We start from the raw sequence: 24,759 nt of genomic DNA on the forward strand, positions 1-24,759 counted from the left end.
TTACGCCGAAAGCCGCACTGATGATCCCCAATAATTTCATCTACGTACGGAGTTAATCTTCTCAAAAGAATAGTGGACAAAATTTTGTACGACGTCACCAAAAGTGACATTCCTCGAAAGTTACCACAGTTGGTTTTGTCCCCGTTTTTAAAAATAGGTACAGTACAATTATGGACTCCTTCTATTGTTCTGGTACAATTTCCTTTTCTCAGATAGCAAGTACAAGTTTATAAATTTCGCTATATAATGCACTTCCACCCTCTTGTATTAATTCTGTTGGAATTTGATCGATACCTGGAGACGTACTTTTTCAGATTTTCTATCGCAATTTCGACTTCTGAAAGCGTGGCGTATTAAGGCGATTCGATAAATCATATTGAAACTAGTGCTGAGTCAGTTCTGGTAATTTCGGAAGTAAATATCCGCCATTACAATACCTTGTTACGGACCAGTACTGACAACATCACAAATCATCACACTTTCCTCAGCGTATATGCAAGGCGCAACAAAAGCGTAGCCTAGCCTAACTTTCCACTCTGAACAAATTACAACGTGTTCATAATATGTGTATAAGATGTGTGTTCAATGTCCGACGATACGATCATATTTCACCATTTTTCGAATCCTTATCTTGGCTCAGATTCAACGATCCCAGAACTTTACACTGTCTTTCTCTTCTATTTCAAATTCTGCGCACCTCAGCCCCAAGTTATCTGTCGTCTCGTCTTGTGTATTTATGCTCCAACCATAACCTAAATACTAGATCTCAGATCACCGGTACATTGAGTATACCTCATCATAACACTTCCCGATACTCTTCATCATCCACCGTTTCAATTTCTCGTCATTTGAACTCCCTGCCTCATACCTTAAGGGGTTGTCAGACATTTACTAATTTCAAAACCCGATTGTCAAATAGACTGCTTAGAATGTGAGCTTTCGTAAAATAATAATTTTTGTAATATAATGAATTTTATTTTTAACATATAAATTTTCTTTATTATTTTAACAATTCTATTTACATTTCTATAATTTCTTTGCTTTTTAGAATTACACGTAACTACACTTGTTTTAATTTTATTATTATTATTATTATTATTATTATTATTATTATTATTATTATTATTATTATTCCTAAGCAATATCAGTCTTCGTATTCCTGCTAAGGGTTTAAGATTTCATAAAATGTTTTACAATAGAAATTCTAAATCACTCTTTCTCCGGTCTGCAGATGTATAAAATATGAAGAACTTGCGGGAAACACGATGAATGTCACATTTCTATTAAGGATTACATAATGATCTAATTAAGTCTATAACTGCAAGATGTAGTGCTGTTTCTATAGAAAATAAAGGAAAGGATTGCTGTATTCGTGGTGATAATTCTCCTTTTTACCATTTTTCATAAGAACAACATTAAATTTCGCAGTAATCCATTGAATTAGATAATGACATCAACCTTAAGAAAACTGTGACATTCATCGTTTTTCCCGAAAACTCTTCATATGCTAATTAGTATGGATCTAACTTGGATCCATTTAATGTGTAGTATATAATTTGGAGTTTTATGTCAGTTTAATTCATGTCTTTGTTTAAATATGTACTTTAATATTATTCTCGTTATCTTTTATATTATTTTGTTGTTTATTCATTTAAATGATTCCATTCATTTTCATACTTTTAATTGTCATTATTTAAGTATTTTAGTCATCCATTTTATTCCGTCCATCCAATGTCATTATTGTCGTATTGTAATATTCTCATCATCTTGCATATCTTTGTAATACGATTTATATGATTCCATTATTTAATTTGTAATTATCATTTTATTTAATTGCTATTATTTTAATTACTTTATTGTGCTTTTATTGTAATTTATATCATTTCTGATGTTTTTGTTATATTCTTCGTGCTGAACTGTAATTGGCCTCTGGCTGGTGTACAGCACATTAAATATAAATAAATGAATAATTATTAATTGTATACTGTTCCTGTAATTCTGCTATTGTATTGCTAATGTTCTAATACTTGCTGAGAGAAAGGAAAGGCTTTATGGTCTTAACTTTGCCAGTAGAAATAAATGTAGTACTACTACTATGCAAGGTATAGCATGAGTGTACACTAGCGTAAAACTTTCGTTATGTCACCAAAATTATGTTGGTATGACTGTGAGCTCTAAAAAGTTGGTGTATAAGCAGAGTATGAGGAACTAACTCAGTGCTAGTTAAAGCCTAAAGTTTTCCAGATTATAAAATGTTAAACACTACGGAAACAATTGCATTATGAATGTAAACAGAAACAGACGACGATGATGATGAAGAAGAAGAATAAGAAGAAGATACTATTGATATGATAAGAGGAGGATGGTGACGTTTACTATTATATGTACCGGTAGTGGTAATAATGCATCCATATACGATACAGTTAAACCAGGTTAAACTAACCCAATAAAGCAATTACATAGGCACAAAATAATACCATTATAATCGCAACCATTGATTGATTCACCGTCCACAATTATTAATAAACTATATAAATAAAAAGCACGCACCATAACCATAGTACGTAAATACATCAACAAGGCAGAAGCCAACTCGAGCTCTCCGTTGTACGAAGCAATACAGCGACCGAATTCTGCAAAAGATTTACCACATAAGGTAATAATTCTACTACTTACCGCGTGATGATGTTGTAGCCAGATCGTGGACCCTTTCAGTATACACTAACACCAATAAATATCCGATAAATAAAACAAATAAAAACGTAATACACGCACAATATTGACGGATAAAACTCCCGACACATTTGACTTGTCTCGACGCTCGCCATGACAGCAGCGTTGCGATCCAAAGACCTCTGTTAAGAAGAAAGATGCAACCGTTTAGCCACAGCTGAAGAAGAAATTAACATACAGTATTCTCTGATCTATGATTGTTATCTCTGATTCAGATTGGAGGTAGTGTTTTATCTTCGATCGCATTGATTTGTTCCCAAAGCGTCCGTTACTGGTGACTGCAGATTACCACAGACACAGCGCTGTATTGGCATCAGTCTTCCCGTTGTCAACGACGTCTCGCTTGCAGATAAAATGTAGAAAAAACAACCAAATAAAAAATAAACAAATTTATGTTTAACCAGTTGCCTTAAGACAATCATTTAATACAATAAATACATATTCGTTTAGGTATATATTATATGTATTTTTATACACTGTACAGTATATGGTGATTTAAAATTCCAACATTGAATCATGTTTAGTGTTCTCGGCAAATGAAATGAGGTATTGTTTGTTGAAGCCAAAATTATGACTAATGGAAAACGTATATCGTTTATACCTGTTCTAAATTGCGAGACGCTTGGGTAAACTGTAATACCGAATAAAATGTTCTTAACAGAAATATACGGTTAGCACGTCTAGCCGCAAAACCAGGTGGCCCGGGTTCGATTCCCGGTTGGGACAAGTTACCTGGTTGAGGTTTTTTCCGGAGTTTTCTCTCAACCCAATATGAGCAAATGCTGGGTAACTTTCGGGTTGGAACCCGGACTCATTTCACCGGCATTATCACCTTCATCTCATTCAGACGCTAAATAACCAAAGCTGTTGATAAAGCGTAGTAAAATAACCTACTAAAAAAAAACAGAAATATAAAATTCAAACATCGCTTTTTATTCCATAGTAAGTGTATGACTCAACCATATCTAAAACTAGAAGAATAATAAAGACTAAGATACTACTACTACTACTACTACTACTACTACTACTACTACTACTACTACTACTACTACTACTACTACTAATAATAATAATAATAATAATAATAATAATAATAATAATAATGTCAGATTTCCTTAATGAATTTAGATCTATTTCACATTATTCAATCCTCAAGTGAATTTCGTTAGAAATTAACTTTTCCTTTTTTTTTTTTTAGTGGGTTATTTTACGACGCTGTATCAAGATCCCAGGTTATTTAGCGTCTGAATGAAATGGTGGTGGTAATGCCGGTGAAATGAGTCCGGGGTCCAGCAACGATAGTTACCCAGTATTTGCTGATATTGGGTTGAAGGAAAACACCGGAAAAATCCCCAATCAAGTAACTTGCCCCGACCGGGATTCGAATCCGGGCCATCTGATTTCGCGGTCAGATGCGCTAACCGTTACTCCACAGGTGTGAACATTAGAAATGAACTACAATCTGGATGACAATCTTTTTTTTTTAGGTTATTTTACGACGTTGTATCAATATCTCAGGTTATTTAGCGTCTGAGTGAAATGAAGGTGATAGCCTAATGCCGGTGAAATGAGTCCGTGGTTCGGCATCGATAGTTACCCAAAATTTGCTCATATTGGGTTGAAAGAAAACTCCGGAAAAGATCTCAGCCATGTAACTTGCGCCGACCGGGATTCGAATCCGAGCCACCTGGTTTCCCGGTCAGACGCGCTAACCGTTGCTCTACAAGTGTGGACATTGGAAATGAACTACAATCTGGATGACAATATAATAATAATAATAATAATAATAATAATAATAATAATAATAATAATAATAATAATAATGGCATTTTCTCAATGAATTTAGATCTATTTCACATTATTCAATCCTCAAGTGAATTTCCTTAGAAGTGAACTTCTTTTTTTTTTAGTAGGTTATTTTACGACGCTGTACCAACATCTCAGGTTATTTAGCGTCTGAATGAGATGAAGATGATAATGCCGGTGAAATGAGTCCGGAGTCCAGCATCGATAGTTACCCAGCATTTGTTCATATTGGGTTGAAAACTCCGGAAAAAACCTCAACCAAGTTACATGTCCCGACCGGGATTCAAACTCGGGCCACCTGGTTTCGCGATCAGACACGCTAGCCGTTACTCCACAAGTGTGTACATTAGAAATGAACTACAGTCTGGAAGGCAATATAATAATAATAATAATAATAATAATAATGATAATAATAATAATAATAATAATAATAATAATAATAATAATAATGGCAATTTTCTTAATAAATTTAGATCTATTTCACATTATTCAATCCTCAAGTGAATTTCCTTAGAAGTGAACTTTTTTTTAGTAGGTTATTTTACGACGCTGTATCAATATCTCAGGTTATTTAGCGTCTGAATGATAATGTCGGTGAAATGAATCCGGGGTCCAGCATCGATAGTTACCCAGCATTTGCTCATATTGGGTTGAGAGAAAATTCCGGAAAAAACCTCAACCAGGTAACTTGCCCGAACGGGATTCGAATCCGGGCCAACTGGTTTCGCGGTCAGACGCGCTACCCGTTGCTCAACATGTGTGGACATTAGAAATGCACTACAATCTGGAAGACAATATAATTAATAATAATAATAATAATAATAATAATAATAATAATAATAATAATAACAGATTTTCTTAATGACTGTGCATCTATTACACATTATTCAATTTTCAAGTGAATTTCGTTAGAAATGAACTTTTCTTTTGTTTTACGACGCTTTATCAACCTCTCAGGTTATTTAGCGTCTGAATGAGATGAAGATGATAATGCCGGTGAAATAAGTCCGGAGTTCAGCATTTGCTCATATTGGGTTCAGGGAAAACCCCGGAGAAACCTCAACTAGGTAACTTGCCCGAAAGGGATTCAAGCCCGAGCCAACTGGTTTCGCGGTCAGACGCGCTAACCGTTACTCCACAAGTGTGGACATTAGAAATGAACTACAACCTGGAAGGCAATAATAATAATAATAATAATAATCATCATCATGTGTTGTACATATTCAATAGACTCGAAAGAGATATAGGCTACAAAAAGTATCTCATGTCCAGTTTGATGCAGGAAGAAACATGATGTAATACATTAATGTTTCTATTACTTAAATTTTTCGAAGGACTATTTTTCTGTTGATATGGTAAAAGATTAACATAAACGTTTTAAATTATTCATTCGTATTTTGTTTGTTAATTTGTATCAATTGCGAATAATTATTTCTTTAATGGAAGAAAAACAGAAACAGAGAGTAATACTGATTTCTTTTACAAAACTATCTGTTCTTTTGTTTTTATTATCTGTCCATATAGTCCCCTAACTTTAACTTTAAGTTCATTTTTATTTCAACGCATTTTTATGTAAATGTAAAGGCATTTATTGGTCATTTTTAAGCTATTTTATGTCATCAACATTCGCCCCTTTATTATTATTATTATTATTATTATTATTATTATTATATTATTTGTCTTATTCAACATTAGAACAAACTCTATTTTTGAAAGGGTAGGCTGATTTTTTTTATAGAATCAATCGTTATCTATTTTAAGCAACATTTTTTTAATTTCTTGTAGGCTTTAAACAACTCGCGTAAAATGTCAATCAAGCTAGGTGACTCGGCGCATGAGTACCAAGTCCATTGTGTCGTGAAGTTGATATGCAGGTGTTTGCATTAGCAGAGTTCATCTCAAATTCTCAGGTTTATACAGCTGATCATACTTGATTAAAAGCGGACATCAATTGTCATAGATTATTCATAACAAATAATGCAAATTCCTGCCGCTTGGTGACGTGGGTTATAGATCCGGTGACGTCGACCTCTGAAAGAACTCGATTATCGTTACCTCCATTTTCCTAAATTCAGACTGATCTTGCAAAATCATATCGGCTACCATTACAGCAATTAAATTACTCTGAAACTTCTGTAATTATATCCGGCTCATTTAACTTATGAGAGGAAGATTAATTAATTCCATGGAGACTAGAAGAGATGGCGTGTGTTTCTTCAGATCGATACTTTCACCCGAAAAGGCCGGTGTTCGACTTTATAACTTGCAGTGGAAGTTTTGTTACTATATGGGCAGATTTTTGTGCAGTGAATAGTAATTTTTTAAGTTATTTTATTAAATAAACTCATTGTTTTTAAAAATATATTTTCTTATACTTAGTTTTGGAATGGATTCGTATATATCGAATTTGGTCGACCGAGACGTAAGCAACGGACAAGACGTGAAGGTTCAAAGCTGCGTGGAAGCCACGGTCCTAACTTCGAATCTCGGCCACGGTGACTATCTGTGTTGTCTCAGGTGAAAGACAGATGTCGCATTAACAAAACAATACGGAAGTAATATCTCTTGTGTATTGGGAAGCAGAGAGAACTGTAATAATGGGTTTGGGGGGGGGGGGTAAAACATCGGTAGGAATAAGAAATCCACAAACAAATAGGTCTGTCGTGGATCTGCAAAAGGAGACACGTCAAAAATAACAAAGTGTTGGGAAATCACAAAAAAAAAAAAAAAAAAAATCACAACAGACTTACTTACTTATTGGCTTTTAAGGAACCCGGAGGTTCATTGCTGCCCTCACATAAGCCCGCCATTGATCCCTATCCTGAGCAAGATTAATCCATTCTCTATCATCATATCCCATCTCCCTCAAATCCAGTTTAATATTATCTTCCCATCTACGTCTCGGCCTCCCCAAAGGTCTTTTTCCCACCGGCCTCCCAACTAACACTCTATATGCATTTCTGGATTCGCCCATACGTGCTACATGCCCTGCCCATCTCAAGCGTCTGGATTTAATGTTCCTAAATGTCAGGTGAACAGACTTAAAAAATTAAAATGTTCGTAGATCCTGAATGTATGTATCCATAGTGCTCTAATTAGAAAAAAAATATACAACATTTTAATTTGTTAACTTAGTTATAGTTTTTGCGATTTTCCAATACTTCGTTATTTTGGGCACGCCCCCTTTTGCAAATCGACGACAGAGATAATTTCTTTCACTTATCGATTATTTACCGACTGTGTATCAACTGAACAGTTACCCAGAGTGGATGTAATATTGGAGACGGCGAAATAAGTACTTTGGCGTGATGAAACGAAGGATCCGCTAAGAGATTACTTGACATTTGTCTTACAATTTGATAAAACGCAGGGATAGAACCATTCAGCACAAGCCCGAAAGCATCATCGGCGAATGAATCCACCTCTCTGAACTGTAGACCAGCATTTCTCAAAGAATGTTCCGCGGAACCCCAAGATTTCCACGAGCAAATTTTAGAGGTTCCACGAGTCCTGAATGGTTTTATATTTTATTTTATACTTGGAGTATATTATAAAATGTATAGGAAAGTCACGAAAATATGAATAATCGCTTAATATAAGATATGAAATGGGCCAATATAACTCTAAGAACAAGAATGTGTCCCGGGTCCAGCCCTCGAAAAGACAAGTCAGATGTTTTGGTTATCTATGAAAATAGAGCTTGGTGCAGCTTCTAAGAAACTATAAATATTATTCCAGTTCTTCACGTGTTATTTATGTACCAGTAAACAAGCATTTTCATGTTCGACGAATTTTAAGGGCATATGAAGGCAAAATTATTTTAAATATTTATTGCTTTTTTGCATTAATTAGCTTCAGGCCTATTTAATAACCTCGCAAAAATTAAGGTTCTAAATCCACCAAGAAGTGCTCTTTACAATTTTAATATCAACAGAGAAAAGTAAAGTTCTGTGTGTGTTTCAAAAATACGGGGCATAATTTCAGGTATGTATTTCCCACATGTAGACAATCAAAATAGTTCATTACAACATGTGTCCGGAAATTCTTCATTTCCGAGTTATGGCCTTCACAACATTGAAATTCACCGGAACGTTTTTCTTTCCGCAGGTCGTTGTCATTACAGAAGATGTTCAAAATGTCCACCTCCTGCTTGAATACAAACCTCACATCGATGTCTCATTGACCTGCGAACACGATCCCAAACTCCAGGAGTATTGCGTATGTCCTCAGATAATCGGCAGGGTAATCTGCTGGTGACAGGGCCTGTACACGTTGCAAATGATAAGGATACAATTGATACTCTTTCAACAGTCTCCAGACAGTCGTATGAGGAACATTGACTTGCAACGCTACCCTTCGTGTGCTGATAGAAGGAGTCATGTTCACAGCCTCCAGAATCTCCTCCTGTACTTCTGGAGTTGTAGATCTTGGTCGTCCCCTTCCCAAACCAGGAGAGTTAAATTTTCCATACTCGCACAGACGGTAATGGAGACGTACAAATGTCTTCCGATCTGGACATTGTCGCTGTGAGTAACTCTCCTGGTACAAACGACGAGCCAGCGCAGCATTGCCGTCCGCCTTACCGTACATGAAGTGTATCTCTGCCAGCTCTTGATTTGAATACATGTCGCACAGTCTAACGCCTACACAACACTGAATGTAACCTTCGCCTCGGAATGAACTGTCAGAGTGCCCTCTTAATGTCTCCTTTGACGGCAACGACCTGCGGGAAGAAAAACGTTCCGGTGAATTTCAATGTTGTGAAGGCCATAACTCGGAAATAAAGCATTTCCGGACACATGTTGTAATGAACTATTTTGATTGTCTACATGTGGGAAATACATACCTGAAATTATGCCCCGTATTTTTTAAACACCCTGTATAAAGTATTTTGCCGAAACATTAAATTTTCCATATTTAAGTACATTTTTCTTCAAAACTACTGGGACTAAAGTCATGAAATTTTGCACGCAAGTTAATGTAACCAACATGTATAAATTTATATAATGAAATTTTAATAACTTGATAGAAATAACTTTTATCCGTCATCAATTGTTTCTATAGCTATTTTTTTTTGGTCAAAATTTAAAATAAATATATTTTTTTAAGATATGCGCATACAATAAAAAATGTTTTCACCCTTTTATTTATGTATTTAAGTGGAATTCAAGAGTTCAGAGCCATAGTGGGCCAAGCGCCATTTATGAAAAACGGAGAAAGCAAGGGTTAAAGTTAAGTGAATACCATAATTTAATGAAGATTGACATATGTGTATACTTTGTATTACGTGCTATACGTTTCCATTGAATTATGGTAATAACTTCATTTTAACTCTTGTTTTCTAAATGGCGCTTGGCCCACTATGGTTCTGAAGCCTTCAATTTGTATAAAAAGTTTCAAATATCTCAGTTATTAGTTATTAAGTGTATTAAAAATGCAATAGCCCCAGAAGTACCCTGTATGATGAAAAAGCGAACTGAAAAAACGTGGTAGTTGCAACCAAAATTTACATCTGCAACCAAAAAACATATTTCAGCAATCCAACAAAATTCCCTCCAAAAAAACTTTGACAGTTTCTGATTAATATGTAGAAAACCGTATCCAGATATTTTGTCTCAATAATTTATTTACTCGTACATCTGAAGTTGTAAAGATTTCATGTGGACACCCTATAATTAAAAACTATTCAAGTTTACAAAATTTTAATGTCAACAAATTAAAAAATACCATCTTGAGGTAAGAAAATCCCTATGGGAGTTGATGTCTTTTTCGTCTACGATGGCAAGTTAAATAAATCGATGGTGTTTGGCTAAAGTGACGTAAGTCATAAAAATAAGTTTTGAGATAAATGAAAATCAATCTCGGGCCCTTATTACTAACACTTCTCTACACAAATAAAACATATCAAGTGCTAGCATTATTTTTTTACACGCTCACTTGTATTCACCTGGAGAACAAAACATAATTTGCACAAAAGATGACTTAACCTTCTTTACTCTAACAGCATTGAAATATTTTAGGCTATCGAGGGATTAGAGTAGAAGATACACAATGCATTTCGAAAGTTGAGGTGCATGAGTTAAATTATCGACGTCGCCTTCTTCAATCAAAGAAATTAAAACGAGAGAACGTGTGAAAGTATGGAAAATCAATAGGGATGTCGGGAAAGTACAGGAAGACACATTTCCACAAGTATAACCATAAAAATATTAACTTTATATTTAAATCAAATACATTTAAATTTGAAAATAAACACACATCAAATAGATTACATTATTTACAACAAGTTAGATATGTGTAGGCCCATAATAAGTAAACCTAACACCCGATTGAGAACCCAAGTGACTATCAGTCTAGACAATCTGTATATGTTTGTTATTTTTATCACAGTCTCAAGATAGAAAAATACGAAATCGGCACAACACTCATCGATTGCTATGAAGACATCAACTATCCTCGTCATCCTAGGCTATTCAACACGAAGACGGCATGAAAACGGTGTCAATCGTTCCAAGAAGTATGACCATACAAGAAACATCAATTTAAACACCTCCTTTATGTTGAAACATGTTGGACATTTATTTGAACAGAGGTCAGATTATCAAAGTTTGACTTAATATTCAATTGTCGGTAAGTATCACAGTGATTAAATCGGAAAGATAGATTTTCTACAGGATGATTCACGAGGATTTACCGTCACTTACGTAGCTTATTTCTGAAGACATTCTGAGCAAAAAAAGTCATATATTGTATTTATTTTATTGGGTTATTTTACGACGCTGCATCAACATCTAGGTTACTTAGCGTCTGAATGAAATGAAGGTGATAATGCCGGTTAAATGAGTCCGGGGTCCAGCACCGAAAGTTACCCAGCATTTGCTCGTATTGGGTTGAGGGAAAACCCCGGAAAAAACCTCAACTAGGTAACTTGCCCTGACCGGGATTCGAACCCGGGCCACCTGGTTTCGCGGCCAGACGCGCTGAAAAAGTCATATAAACATGTCTCCTAATCTCAATATTTTCAGAATTACGTTAATTTGAAATTGTTTGTTTGTAAAATATCATTATTCTTGAGTTTTAAGGGTAAAAGAATATTACAGATAAAGAATGAACTATTTAGGAGTATCATTTCTTTAATTAGCTAGTATTCTGAAGCTAAAAATGTGTTGTGAATTCCATAGTTGCTTCATATAGAATTTTTTTTTTTTTCGATTTTTAACAACACAATTACATTTTCTTACGCATTTATCACAACAATTGTTACAAATCACGCCACTCTTGTAAATTCTTCAAGACTGTACAGTAGTGGCAAAAAAACCGGACCGACCCTTGCAGCTGATTTCAGAGCCTTGTTCACAGTGACAGCACGATAGACTGGTAACTACTGTACTCCAACCACGAGAAAGTCTCCAGGGAATGAAACGAAGCGGGGTGATGCTGTGAATGAATGTTGATGTCATAAGATATCATAAGGTCACATACGTGGGTACTCGTATCTCTATTGGCTATCTCTCAAAGCACAAACCATAACACTGATATATACATTTTTATACTACCCTAGTTACAAAATTAGATCACTGTTAATCTCCTGGTCTTTTAATCCCTCCATACAGGAAATAACATATGCAGGAGAGCGCATGATTTTTAAACTGACGTTATAACTCTAATATTATCTAACTACTTTGCTCCAATAAATGACGCAATAGTAAGCACATTCCTTTCACGGTTTATCTCCTGGTTGGAGAACAGTAAGACTTTCGTGGTTCGAATCCTGCCTGGGAAGGAAACTTTTTTTTTGTTCCTTATTCAAATTTATTCCCAATACTTTTCGATTGCAGCGATATTTTACTACTTAATTAACTCATTATTCCCAGAACATGAATTTTACCAGCTTATTTTCTAATGGCTTTCGAAATGGGCTACGTCAGCAATCGAAACTACAACAATTTCAGTAGATTACTCGCTATCTTGTGAATGCGGGCGTGGCATGCGCAGTGGCTCATTTCGGGGACTTTGATTATTCCGTCGGTCCGGTTTTCTTTGCCGCTAGTGTACATTAGGATGCATAATTAAACTGTAAGATTCATAGACATTTCGCAGCACGCGCTACGAGCGTACTAAGCTAGCCCCGGCTATCCACTGGTTACTAGTACAGAATTCAAATCATTATCCTATCGCTAACACTGGTTTATGAATACGAAAAACGCTGATCATCCACCGGAAGCCCGCGCTGAAAATGTCTATGAATACGGACCTAAAGAATTAAGTAACTAAGTCGTATGATTTGTAACTATTTTTGTGATAAGTGCGTAAGAATGATGTCATTTTTAGTTAAAAATTGAAAAACAAAATCTGTACAAAGTAATTGACAACAGAGCTTTAGCTTCAGAACACTAGCCAATTAAAGAAATGACTCTTCTCAATAGTTCATTCTCTATTTGTAATATTCTTTTACTCTTAAAACTAAAGAAAAAGGTATTTTACAAACAACTTCAAATTAGTGTCACTGTGAAAATATTGAGATTAGGACAAATGTTTATATGACTTTTTGCTCAGAATATCTTCGGAAATAAGGTCTGTAAGTGACGGTAAATCCTCGTATATCACCCTGTATATCGCTGTTTCGGAGGAACAACGACATAATACCAAGGAATGTTTTTTTTTTCAAAAGAAGCAAAAAACATAATTTTACTTACATGTAAATATATAGAAAAATAAATATTAAATATTTGAAAAAAAAATATTACAGTCGAAATAAAGCAAAATATTACGGCTTTTGATTACTTTTAAATAGTATTAGTCTGGTAGCGGTGTTTTTAATATCTACCCTAATTTTACAGTTATTTCATTTTTCTTCCCGAACAGCGATATGTAGGCCTATATTTTCAAGTCAGGTTAACGCAACAATGCAGTCATCTCAAACATTGTATCATTGTGCAACAGATGGTAGCACAGGTTTCTACAACGTTGTATTGGGCATGGGTCACCCATCTTAGCAGCTCCTCTCGACTGGCCACCTCGCAGCCCGGACCTCACAACCTGTAACAATGCGCTGTGGGGTTACATCAAGAGCATTGTTGCACAGGAATGGTACGACACAATTGATGAATTTGAAGAATGCCGTACGACGCGCTTTCCAACAGATAACACCAGCAATGCTGAGGCAAATGTCACACCGAAACTGGCGATGCATTATTTGTGTGGGAGGAGAATTATAGGGGGAATATAGGCCTATTGACCCTTGAGACACATAGTTAGTGAAAGGTGGATATATGTCTGCATTATGACCGGAATTACATAAATAGTGTTTATTATATGGGGTAACGGGTCTTTGTGCCCACCCTGTATTATCTTACTGTAAGTAATACTATCTGAACATTATTTGGATATAAAAAATCAGAAAACTTTCATTGACTATTTGTTAACCCTTTGAAGCACAAATTAATTTCTTATGTTTTTCATATCATGGTTCATACCAAAGCTTCAATGAATTTTTTCAACATTTTAACTCTGCACACAATTTTAAAACACAGATGGCACCTCTATGTATACTCAAGAGGTGGTTCCTTGATGTAATATGCGTGTCATAAAATTTAGAAAGAAAGAAAACTCTGGTTCTTCTGAATAACCAGTATGCTTTAAAGGGTTAAGGAGTCTTCACCACTGCATGAAAATGACATCACATCAATTTCTTTGTTTCTATGATTCAGCCAACTTCGAAAGAGTCTTAGCCGATCATTACAAAGGTATCAGTATCGTCTAAAAGAGAAGACTGGGAATCGAGTAATAAAATTTGTCTACTTCTTGGAACAAAAGACTATATTCATTCTCTTGTTTTCTAATTGAGTCCCCTAAGTAATGAATAAAGTGTTATTTGATTCTACGGCCACTGGTGTTAGTATTACATTCACATAAAATCTGTCTTTAAAATACAGGATAATTAAAGAAAACCGAATGCTTCCAAAATTGTATTACTCAGTAAACAATGCCATATACGAAAAATATATACAGCCAAAATAAAACTGTAGAATTACAAATAATAATGTCGATATTTTTTCGCAAGTTCACACATAAACTAGCTGCTAGAAAGTAAAATTTTGAAAAACTTCAGTTTTCTTAATCATCCTGAATACTTATGACTAGAACAGTATAATATAATATATAGTTTATGATCTTGGAATGTAATCATAAATAACAATTACTAAATACATTTTTAGATTCTGTTGCATTTAGCACTACGTACTTGGAGTGTACGGCGCTTCCAGGAAAAAGAATTCCAGAATAACTGATTAAAGAGAAATGGCAATAAAACATCAAAATTATAACGACTAAAATTTCTACAGAATACCGAATATTCTCTGACATTCACACTTAAACATTTTAAGCTGCGTAGCAGTGTTCTGAACATAATAATAATAATAATAATAATAATAACAATAATAATAATAATAATAAAAACAAAAAAAAAAAAAATAATAATAATAATAATAATAATAATAATAATAATAATAATAATAATAATAATAATAGTTATTTGGATCTGTTGATTTTATATCACGAACGTTGGCACAAATATCATGTCAAAATTAAGTGGAAAAAACAAATTTCGAGAAATACGACGTTAATTTCATAAATAATGCAGAGGTTGGTAGAACTGTAACGTGGATAACGCAACACCAATGAATATTACAAAGACTGTTAAAAATTTTGAAAACAAAAGACACTATTATTTTTAATACTTATCCTTCGGAATGTTTTATAGAAAATAATAATAATAATAATAATAATAATAATAATAATAATAATAATAATAAATAATAATAATAATAATAATAATAAATAATAATAATAATAATAATAATAATAATAATAATAATAATAATAATAATAATAGTTATTTGGATCTGTTGGTTTTATATCACGAACGTTGGCACAAATATCATGTCAAAATTAAGTGGAAAAAACAAATTTCGACAAATACGAGGTTAATTTCATAAATAATGCAGAGGTTGGTAGAACTGTAACGTGGATGACGCAACACCAATGAATATTACAAAGACTGTTAAAAATTTTGAAAACAAAAGACACTATTATTTTTAATACTTATCCTTCGGAATGTTTTATAGAAAATAATAATAATAATAATAATAATAATAATAATAATAATAATAATAATAATAATAAAAATAATAATAATAATAATAATAATAATAATAATAGTTATTTGGATCTGTTGGTTTTATATCACGAACGTTGGCACAAATATCATGTCAAAATTAAGTGGAAAAAACAAATTTCGACAAATACGAGGTTAATTTCATAAATAATGCAGAGGTTGGTAGAACTGTAACGTGGATGACGCAACACCAATGAATATTACAAAGACTGTTAAAAATTTTGAAAACAAAAGACACTATTATTTTTAATACTTATCCTTCGGAATGTTTTATAGAAAATAATAATAATAATAATAATAATAATAATAATAATAATAATAATAGTTATTTGGATCTGTTGGTTTTATATCACGAACGTTCGCACAAATATCATATCAAAATTAAGTGGAAAAAACAAATTTCGAGAAATACGAGGTTAATTTCATAAATAATGCAGAAGTTGGTAGAACTGTAAAGTGGATGACGCAACACCAATGAATATTACAAAGACTGTTAAAAATTTTGAAAACAAAATACACTATTATTTTTAATACTTATCCTTCGGAATGTTTTATAGAAAATAATAATAATAATAATAATAATAATAATAATAATAATAATAATAATAATAATAATAATAATAATAATGTGTTATTTTTGTAATTTTAGGCGTTTACAATAAAATTTTTGTCTATTATCTAAAATTACTTATTTTATGAGAACGAGATGTGATTTAGTGGCAGTATAGGGGTGATTACAAGTGTCCCATGCAATAGATAATTCAGAAGTAGTGCAGCTTGGACTTTGTACGTTCTCGGTGAAATATCCAAGAAACGCACAATCTTTCGAAGGTTCGACCTACCTTTGTCTTCACACTAACTTTGAATCATTACAATCCTTACGTCATTTTTTTTAACCTAGGATCTAAGGAATATTAAATTTATCATCGGAACATTATTACGGTTTTGTACACGGGATAGTTCCTTGGATTCTGAAGCGCTACGTCAGCAATGAAAAGAAGTCCAAGCTACATATCTTCTCAAGTGTTTGTACACGCCATCGAGAAGGGGAGTATAGGGGCAGAGTTACCATATTTTGTGAACCTTGGCACTGGAAGGTCCTCATATTGTCAACACGTTTTGCATCGGGTAAAACCTCCATACTCAATTCCATGGCCTCTTAAGTCAATCTGGAGACAGAGCTGTTTGGAAAGTTAAGGCGGAAGGATAAAATCTAGTCTCCACTAGAGACTGAAGGGGAGATTAACCACTCTATATCGTCAATGTGAAATCTGCTTATTTAATGACGCGCTATCTCAGAAACTACTGATGATATCATACTGATATTTTTACAGGATAAAGATGCGAAGCATATAAGCAAAATGACGCGGAGTTATTAAGAAATACAAGCTGTAAAAAAGATTTGAAATTTAAAAACGTTTATTTTATTTTGTTATTTTTATACAAGGTCCACATTTTCTCAGGAACTGTAAATAATACAAGGGTGAAATTTTAAGGGGAAAAGGAATTTATTGGATTTTGGGTGAATATTTAGATTTATTTTTTTTTCTCCAGTATGTTATTTGTTTCTGTCTCTTTAAAATGGTTTATCACATACGGCTATATTCAAATTGTATGCATTTTAATTTTTCGATTTTCCGTGAAATACAGGTTTTAATTTTAACGTCTATTCGTCATTAATTTGAGGATTTTTGGCGAAAAATTACATGCTTTTTATTCTTCCAATTCATTCTTTGATTTTTTCTTTAAAAATGGTATATCATTATGATTATGCTAAAATTATATCCATGTTAACTTTCAGTTTTTTTTTTAATAACTTCGTAAATCAATTTGAAAAGATATAGCCTTGAATTTCGAGGAAGCAAATATACTACTGCTATGTCTTATTTTAACGCTTATGTTCCGTTAGGGGAGAGTCGGGTAGTATCGGACATCGGGTAATATCGGACAGTGAGTTTCTTTCATCTACCACACGTTGATAGTACCTGATTAACATGGTTACGTTTCTGTGATGTCGCATAGAGAAACGTAACCATGTCATTCAGGTACTACCATATGGTGGTATATGAAAGAAACGCACTGTCCGATACTACCCGATGTCCGATACTACCCGACTCTCCCTTAAGTTTAATTTTTCCGTACGAACGAATCTTTTCTCAGCTTCTATTTAATGTAGACAGTTCTAGTTTTCAGTAATTGTTTATTTGGATCTTTTACATGTCCTGAAACAATATTTTTGAATGTTATTAAATTTTGAAGATATTACACAAAATCATTGAACAAATGGACCGAAATATAGAGAAATCCCACATGTCTAGAAAACTAAACTTTTCAGGAGATACAAAAAACATCTCAGGTCCTATATTTGTGCTCAAATTATTTTTTCCTTAACACTTTAGCTGAAATGTTGATGTGAATATGTGGGGTTTCTCTTCATAAGATTATGGGTCTACGTGTTTAGAATACGAAATCATAATATATAACTCAATTTCGTAAAAAAATGGACATTTGGGTTTTTCTCAATACTGCGATTCAAATATAGGCACGAAGAGGGAAAAATAATTTCTCAATAAGGAAATAATTATTTAAAGAAAAACTACAGTTTCAGCATAAAGTCAAGTTATGTGTTCATGAGCTGTAAAAAAGTCTGCCATCTAGCTTCAACAATTTTTAAGAAAAAGTTCCTTATGTGAGACATAATTTAACATTGTTAAGATAGGCAATTTCGTGTCCCCTTAAACACATTATATTGACATCAACACAATAATGAAATAGACCAAACTAAGGGATGTAGTTTGATCAGAAAACATATTTTATATAAAAATAACAAACTAAAATCAATGTTATTTTAAATTTTTTTTTTACAACTTGTATTTCTGATAAGTCTGCGTCAGTTTTTGCGTAGAAACCTTGTGTCTTTACCCTGTAAAAATTTGATCACCATATCTTCAGTAGTTTCTGAAAAAAAAATAATGGACCATAAAATAAGCAAATTTAATATTGACGGTGTATCTTCCAGTGGTTATTATTCTACTTACAGAGTCAAACTTCAAATGTTTTCGGTTTATAATAAAAATAAACAACAAATTTAACTAACTGTGGCGAAAAATTTGCCATTATTTCTTTCTATAATTTAAAAACAGTTAGCTACGAATTTAAAGGAAATATAATTACTATTTTTTTTTTCATAATGGTACAGGGAAACTCGCAAATTCATTATATATAAGTTTAGTAAAAAATGTAACATATAAAATTCCGACATCCTGGATCTATATGGATTCACGGTTATCTGTTTATCTTTATTTGTATGGCATGTTTGTAGGAAGAAAACTTGTGTATTTACCTCGATATTAAATTAAATCCGCAAAGAAAGCAACTGCATAAAGTAACACGCTACTAAAATGTCAGTTGACTGTTTTTAGTAGTGAATTGCCATTTTTTTCAACCATCAATACTTATAAACAATTTTGATCTGTTCAATTAATAATTTTCCGTAGTTGAACATATTCACTATATATTATGTTAATAATAAAAAAAATTCTAAAATTCTACAAACGAAAAAAATGTACATAATTTGTTATTGTAACATACCCATACATACTATATTATATATATTTTAATAGACTACACGGATATAAACTGATTTTCTTTCAAAGTTTCGGCGAAAGCTTATTTTATTTATAAGTAACATATTTGATGCAAAGATTAGTTAAATAAAACGCTACCGTCTTTTTTTTGCATGTACGTTTGCAACTTAAAATCATGCTAAATTGATAATAATTATAATGATGTCTGAAGCAATTCATTAAATAAATAGTACATTATGCAACGAGCCTATATCGGTAGTAATTAAGACGCGAATATGTTTGTTTATGAGTTTCATAATTTTCATACGAGCGTCTTAATTACCATTACACGCAAGTTTCATACGATTTTTTATGCTCGACCATATTTCTAACTTGAAATTATTCATAAGTATTCATGTTATGGTTATGTGTGGAGCGCTACTGACCTGAATTGTGAAATGTGAGCAGACGCGAAAGTATTGATTTTTTCCGAGGCACGAATGTCATTGACCTTGATATAATCTAGAGAATAACATGAAGATTAGTCTTGATATAACCTGGAAATTGATTTAGAATTGAAAAACGAGATGACAAATTGAATTTATTTGAATATTATTTACAATTAACGCTAATTGTTATAGTAACAGAACATAACCTTCTGCGACAGTATTGGATTTCCAGCCTCCGTGACTTTTCGCTAATTGTCTTTCGATTGCATATTCGAGAATAATCGATACTTGCGGTTTTATAATGGTACAGTGGTGATTTCTCATTGGCTGAACAACTGAATTATAATGAATAGGTGTACTTTAATGAGGTGCATTAAAGGGCTACTACCAGGTGTATAATTACTACATTTCGGCATGGTCGAGCATAAAAAATATTATGAAATTACTTCATAATGGTATACTTGATTGCATGAGTTAATGCAATAATTGTGTAACATTATTATAAACGAGTTTCCTGTCCTATTTTTTGAACAACAGCATCAAGAGTTCAAAATAGAATCAATAGAAACAAAATACGTAAATAAGATATTAAATTTCTAATGTCTATCCAAGCCAAGAACCGTACTATTCCAAACAATAAAGACGCCACTGACTGATCTGTGATTGGTTGAAAGCCAGGGCCAAGATACGCTATAAAATATAGTTCCGTAAATATTTCATTATAACTCACGTTTTTATACATATTATATGAATTCAAATCAGTGCAATGTAATTAACCATTATGCTAGATTAAAAGAAACTAATGTACTTAACTTATACATTAATGTGTACTTGATCTTTTCTATTTACCACGGCGTAGTGATACATTAGTATGGTTCCTAGTTTCGATAATCAGTTACTCTGAAACAAAAGTCTGCAGTATACTAGTGATGTTATTGTTTTGTTTGCTGAATTTATTGATATTGTTGCTAAATATGGAAATCAATTTACCAGCAAATTAAAGGTTCATGATAAGACTCTTCAGACAATTGCATCAACCATTTTAAAATATTCATTGAACATCATCAATCATCATCTCCATTCATATTTATAATATTCAATGTATATTATTCATTTTCAATAAATTTTTATCGTTTTGATAGCTACCAAATATTGTCGCAGAATATTCTTTTTTTCTAAATTTCATTATATATATTTTTTAAATTAATTTACATTTTCTTTTTTGTTCATTTGAATTGATTACGATGCCGAGATTTTAAATCCAAGATTTGGACGGCTATCATTTCGATGACATTCTTCTCTCTAGAAGAAGCTCATAAAACTGAAATGGGTTTAATTTCCAAAAAATCTCGTGAAAGGTATGAAAGAACAAGACATTTATTAAATTAATGATTGTAAAGTAAGAAAACAAAAGACATTTCATAAACAGTTGTTCTGGCATATATACCTGAATATGTCAGCTGATTAATTATTTTACAGTTCATTTTTAAATTTAATTTTAATATTCAGAAGTAAGATTGTGTTATTGATTAACAAAATATGTATGTTCTTTTAGAAGGCGTTTCTTTTAATTTAATAATAACATTATGGGCAAAACTGCTATAAATACAAACTTGGTAATGATGTAAATGTAGTGACGGCAATTTTATTGTACGCGTGCCATTGTGGGATATTTTAAGCGATAATAAAACAATTTATAAGGCTGGTGTACAGAAAATATAATTAGTATGAAAAAACTTATATAAATAGATTATAACAATACTTTATATTGAAATCACGAAAGTGAAGATATGCCATCAAAAATAATTTATTTTGTAAACTATGGAAGGTTGTCAAGAATTGTCGACGATGGCAAATTGTTGAGACTGCTGTTGATAATTCGCCACTATTGTCATATTCAAAAAGCGGGAATGTTCGGCAAGAAATTATCTGTACAAAAATAATTTGAATTGCACATTCTTCATAGTGTGTGACATAGTCTATAATTATATTTTGCATTAATTCGGCAAGGTAAGCTAATGGCCGATGGTATGTTCATTGTTGGTAAAATTTGCAAACATTAGAGTTCTGAATAAAGAGAAAGACATTAAATTTAGAATTTGTTAGAATACAAATAAATCAACTTTCCAAATTTGTCCGTGGAGGTAATTTTATGGCTTTATTATTTCCTGTGAATACATAGGATTATTATTTTTCAACATTTACGATCACTTTTTCATCAAAGTGCTATCTTCCGTTATGTCATTATTCATTACCTTTTTGACTCTGAAGTTTAACTCGTCAAATAATTCAGATGTTAATAATAAAATGATAATGATTATTTTTCTTTCAGAGCGTTATTTTCCTCTATATTGTTAACTCTGGAACCTTAATTCTAACTCATTAAAATAATCGAGATCCTAAAACAATTTTTGGAATCCATAGTTTTAAAGGTGCAGAGGTTTGTGATCGAGATCGAGATCAGCTTTGCATGGCTTCAATATTTGTTAAACTGTAACGATATATGTAAAATTAAATGCTTATTTGTTCCCAATTTATAACTATGTGTAAACATAATAAATTAACCAATATGTCACAGATAAATAATAAATATTTTTCTTCATATATCAATCCTAACTCTCTCTTCACTATTTTACATTATTTAATCTATAACATTCACAATCTACGAAGTGGAATTTTAATAAAATAGGTTCTCGTTAAAATTATTTCTAGGTTCACAACAATATGTTAAAACTTTTAGGAAGAAGCGACAATGGAAGTTTGAATACACCCGTTAGTTAATTACAAAACTATCCATTTAACAAATTTAATTCCGTTTGAGTTATTGCATCAATGCAGAAGTAGGTCGTATGTTTACCCTTTTTTTTGGAAGACCAACTTCAAATTCATGTTAAGTTTTATTGCATTCATATAAAATCGCGTATTCCTTTCCTCAAAGCATCATCAGTTATTTTGGATTCTCTTCGTTCAGATAAAATCCGTACACACGTCAACACTGACAAACCCTTCAGATCAGTATGCGAAAATGTGCGCTTGTTACGCCAGATCGTGGTCGGACATTGTACTACAATGCAGTCAGCCCACGAACAGCAGGTCCTCCATGGAGAAGGAAGTGTGCAAACTGTTACTCTTTCGGAGAAGGTTCTCCTGCGAGTGGTTTCTGGCCGCGTGTAGGCTGTGGAGGGAGAGCATGGAGGCCGTTCTGTCGAAGCTGCTGGGCAGCGAGTTCACGTATTCTTGTACGCTGGTGTACGATGCCGTCTCTCTGCGAATGCTGGCGCCGTCGGGAGAGATCTTATGGTCGTGGCTGTCGCAATCTCCATTTTCGGCCAAGACAACAGTGTCGAGCCTGTGAACACGTATCACGATAATTCATAAATAAATACATAAATAAATAAATAAATAAATAAATAATAATAATAATAATAATAATAATAATAATAATAATAATAATAATAATAATAACAACACTATTATGAAATTTGTAAACAGTATCCGCAAATAAGTTGGGAGATTTCAACAGATTTTCAAACCTGAATGGGACTGGTACATTTTTATCCACTTTATGTACTGTGGACTTTACATCACTAATAAAGATGCTGTAAACACATTAATTACGCAACTAGTTAGGTAATAATATTAATTACTAGGGACCGGATATTTATGTAATATGAAGGTGTGAAATATGTACATATTTATGTAAGAAAACTAAGCTGAATATGTACCAAAATATGTAAAATCATAATATCAGTATCTGCGCTGGTTTGTATTGTTAAGCCTAGATATTTGTAGCCTGGTACAATTTTTAATTTCCTGTTCTTCATGACGATTTCTACTGTTTCTGGTGCTCTTCCGCCGTTTCTGAGTATCATAATTTCTGTCTTGTCCACATTTATAACAAATTTGTTTCTATTGCACCATCTTACCATGATGTTTATTGTTTCTTCTAACTTTGTAAGTCTTTGTAAGTCTTTGTAAGTCTTCTAACTTTGTGGTCCGCTTATGCGTATGAGATCATTCCCTTCTTGATTTTTTAAATACAAAGTTGTTGTATGAGAAAGGTTGTCTTTTGTTCACTCATATTTACAGTGGGCGGTAAGGGGTGAGTGTCTCTATTACTTCCTGGAACTAAGATGTTATGTTTCATGCCGAAATACATCCTTTCTCGGGTAGGTAAAAAAGGCTTTTTAAATATGTGTATTTCAAATTGTAAACTTCCCCAACAGAACTTTTTTTTTTTTTTTTTTACTTTTAGAGAATTAAAAATGAATAAAACCCCTAAATATGTAGATTTATATAATACCAAGCCATAATATGTAATGTGGGGTAAATATGTAAAAATATGTAGTATCAAATTTTAATATATTAATGGTAATTACAAGATTCGCAAAGATTTGTTATTTATATACGGTTAGGTTCAATGGAATATAATATGTAATTACATAAAAATCTAGTCCCTATTAATTACGCAACTAGTTTGGTAATTATACTTCTATTACGCAACTGGTTAGGTAATGATACTGCTATTACGGAACTAGCTATGTAATGCTACTGCCACTACCTAACTGGTTTCGTAATGTGAACCACACATTAAATTAAATTAAATGGAATTACACACACATACATGTCTATTAATTAAAACATCTCGTAAGACTAGAGTTCAAACGAATAAAAATGTAACAACGTGAAAGCAGAATGCGTAAAATGACACTATAAAACAAAGCTGCAACATGTAAAAAAGATGTTGCTGATGCAGGACGGTCTATCACTTGGTCAATCACCGAAAGTTTAACCAAACATGATTCCGATTCTATACATCAACCTCTACATGAAAAATAAATTAATAAATAAAATAATGAGAGAGAATCGTGACTGTAATATCAGTGAACGGATTTCTATGTAAATACAAAGCTGTTTATGAAGTTAAAATCAATTATACTTTTATTATCTTTGTGTATCAGAGTGCAGAGTTGAAAAACGCTACTTTTATTTTCCATACTTCTCTATAGTTTTACGGTTTAGCGCAATA

At 32.7% G+C, this 24,759-nt stretch overlaps 1 protein-coding gene across 2 annotated transcripts in view; it reads right to left on the reverse strand.

Moving 5' to 3' along the window:
- Window positions 1–15,750: 15,750 nt before the first annotated feature.
- The window catches only part of LOC138706670 (uncharacterized), a 507,718-nt gene continuing 498,709 nt past the window's right edge, over window positions 15,751–24,759 (reverse strand). For both annotated transcript variants that reach the window (XM_069836229.1, XM_069836228.1), the window contains exon 5: window positions 15,751–23,079. In XM_069836229.1, coding sequence (XP_069692330.1) covers window positions 22,806–23,079 — 274 coding nt within the window. In that variant the 3' untranslated portion in view covers window positions 15,751–22,805. The remainder of the gene's footprint in view (window positions 23,080–24,759) is intronic.

This window comes from Periplaneta americana, chromosome 9, assembly GCF_040183065.1.
Source record: "Periplaneta americana isolate PAMFEO1 chromosome 9, P.americana_PAMFEO1_priV1, whole genome shotgun sequence".
NCBI classification, from domain to species: Eukaryota; Metazoa; Arthropoda; class Insecta; order Blattodea; family Blattidae; genus Periplaneta; species Periplaneta americana.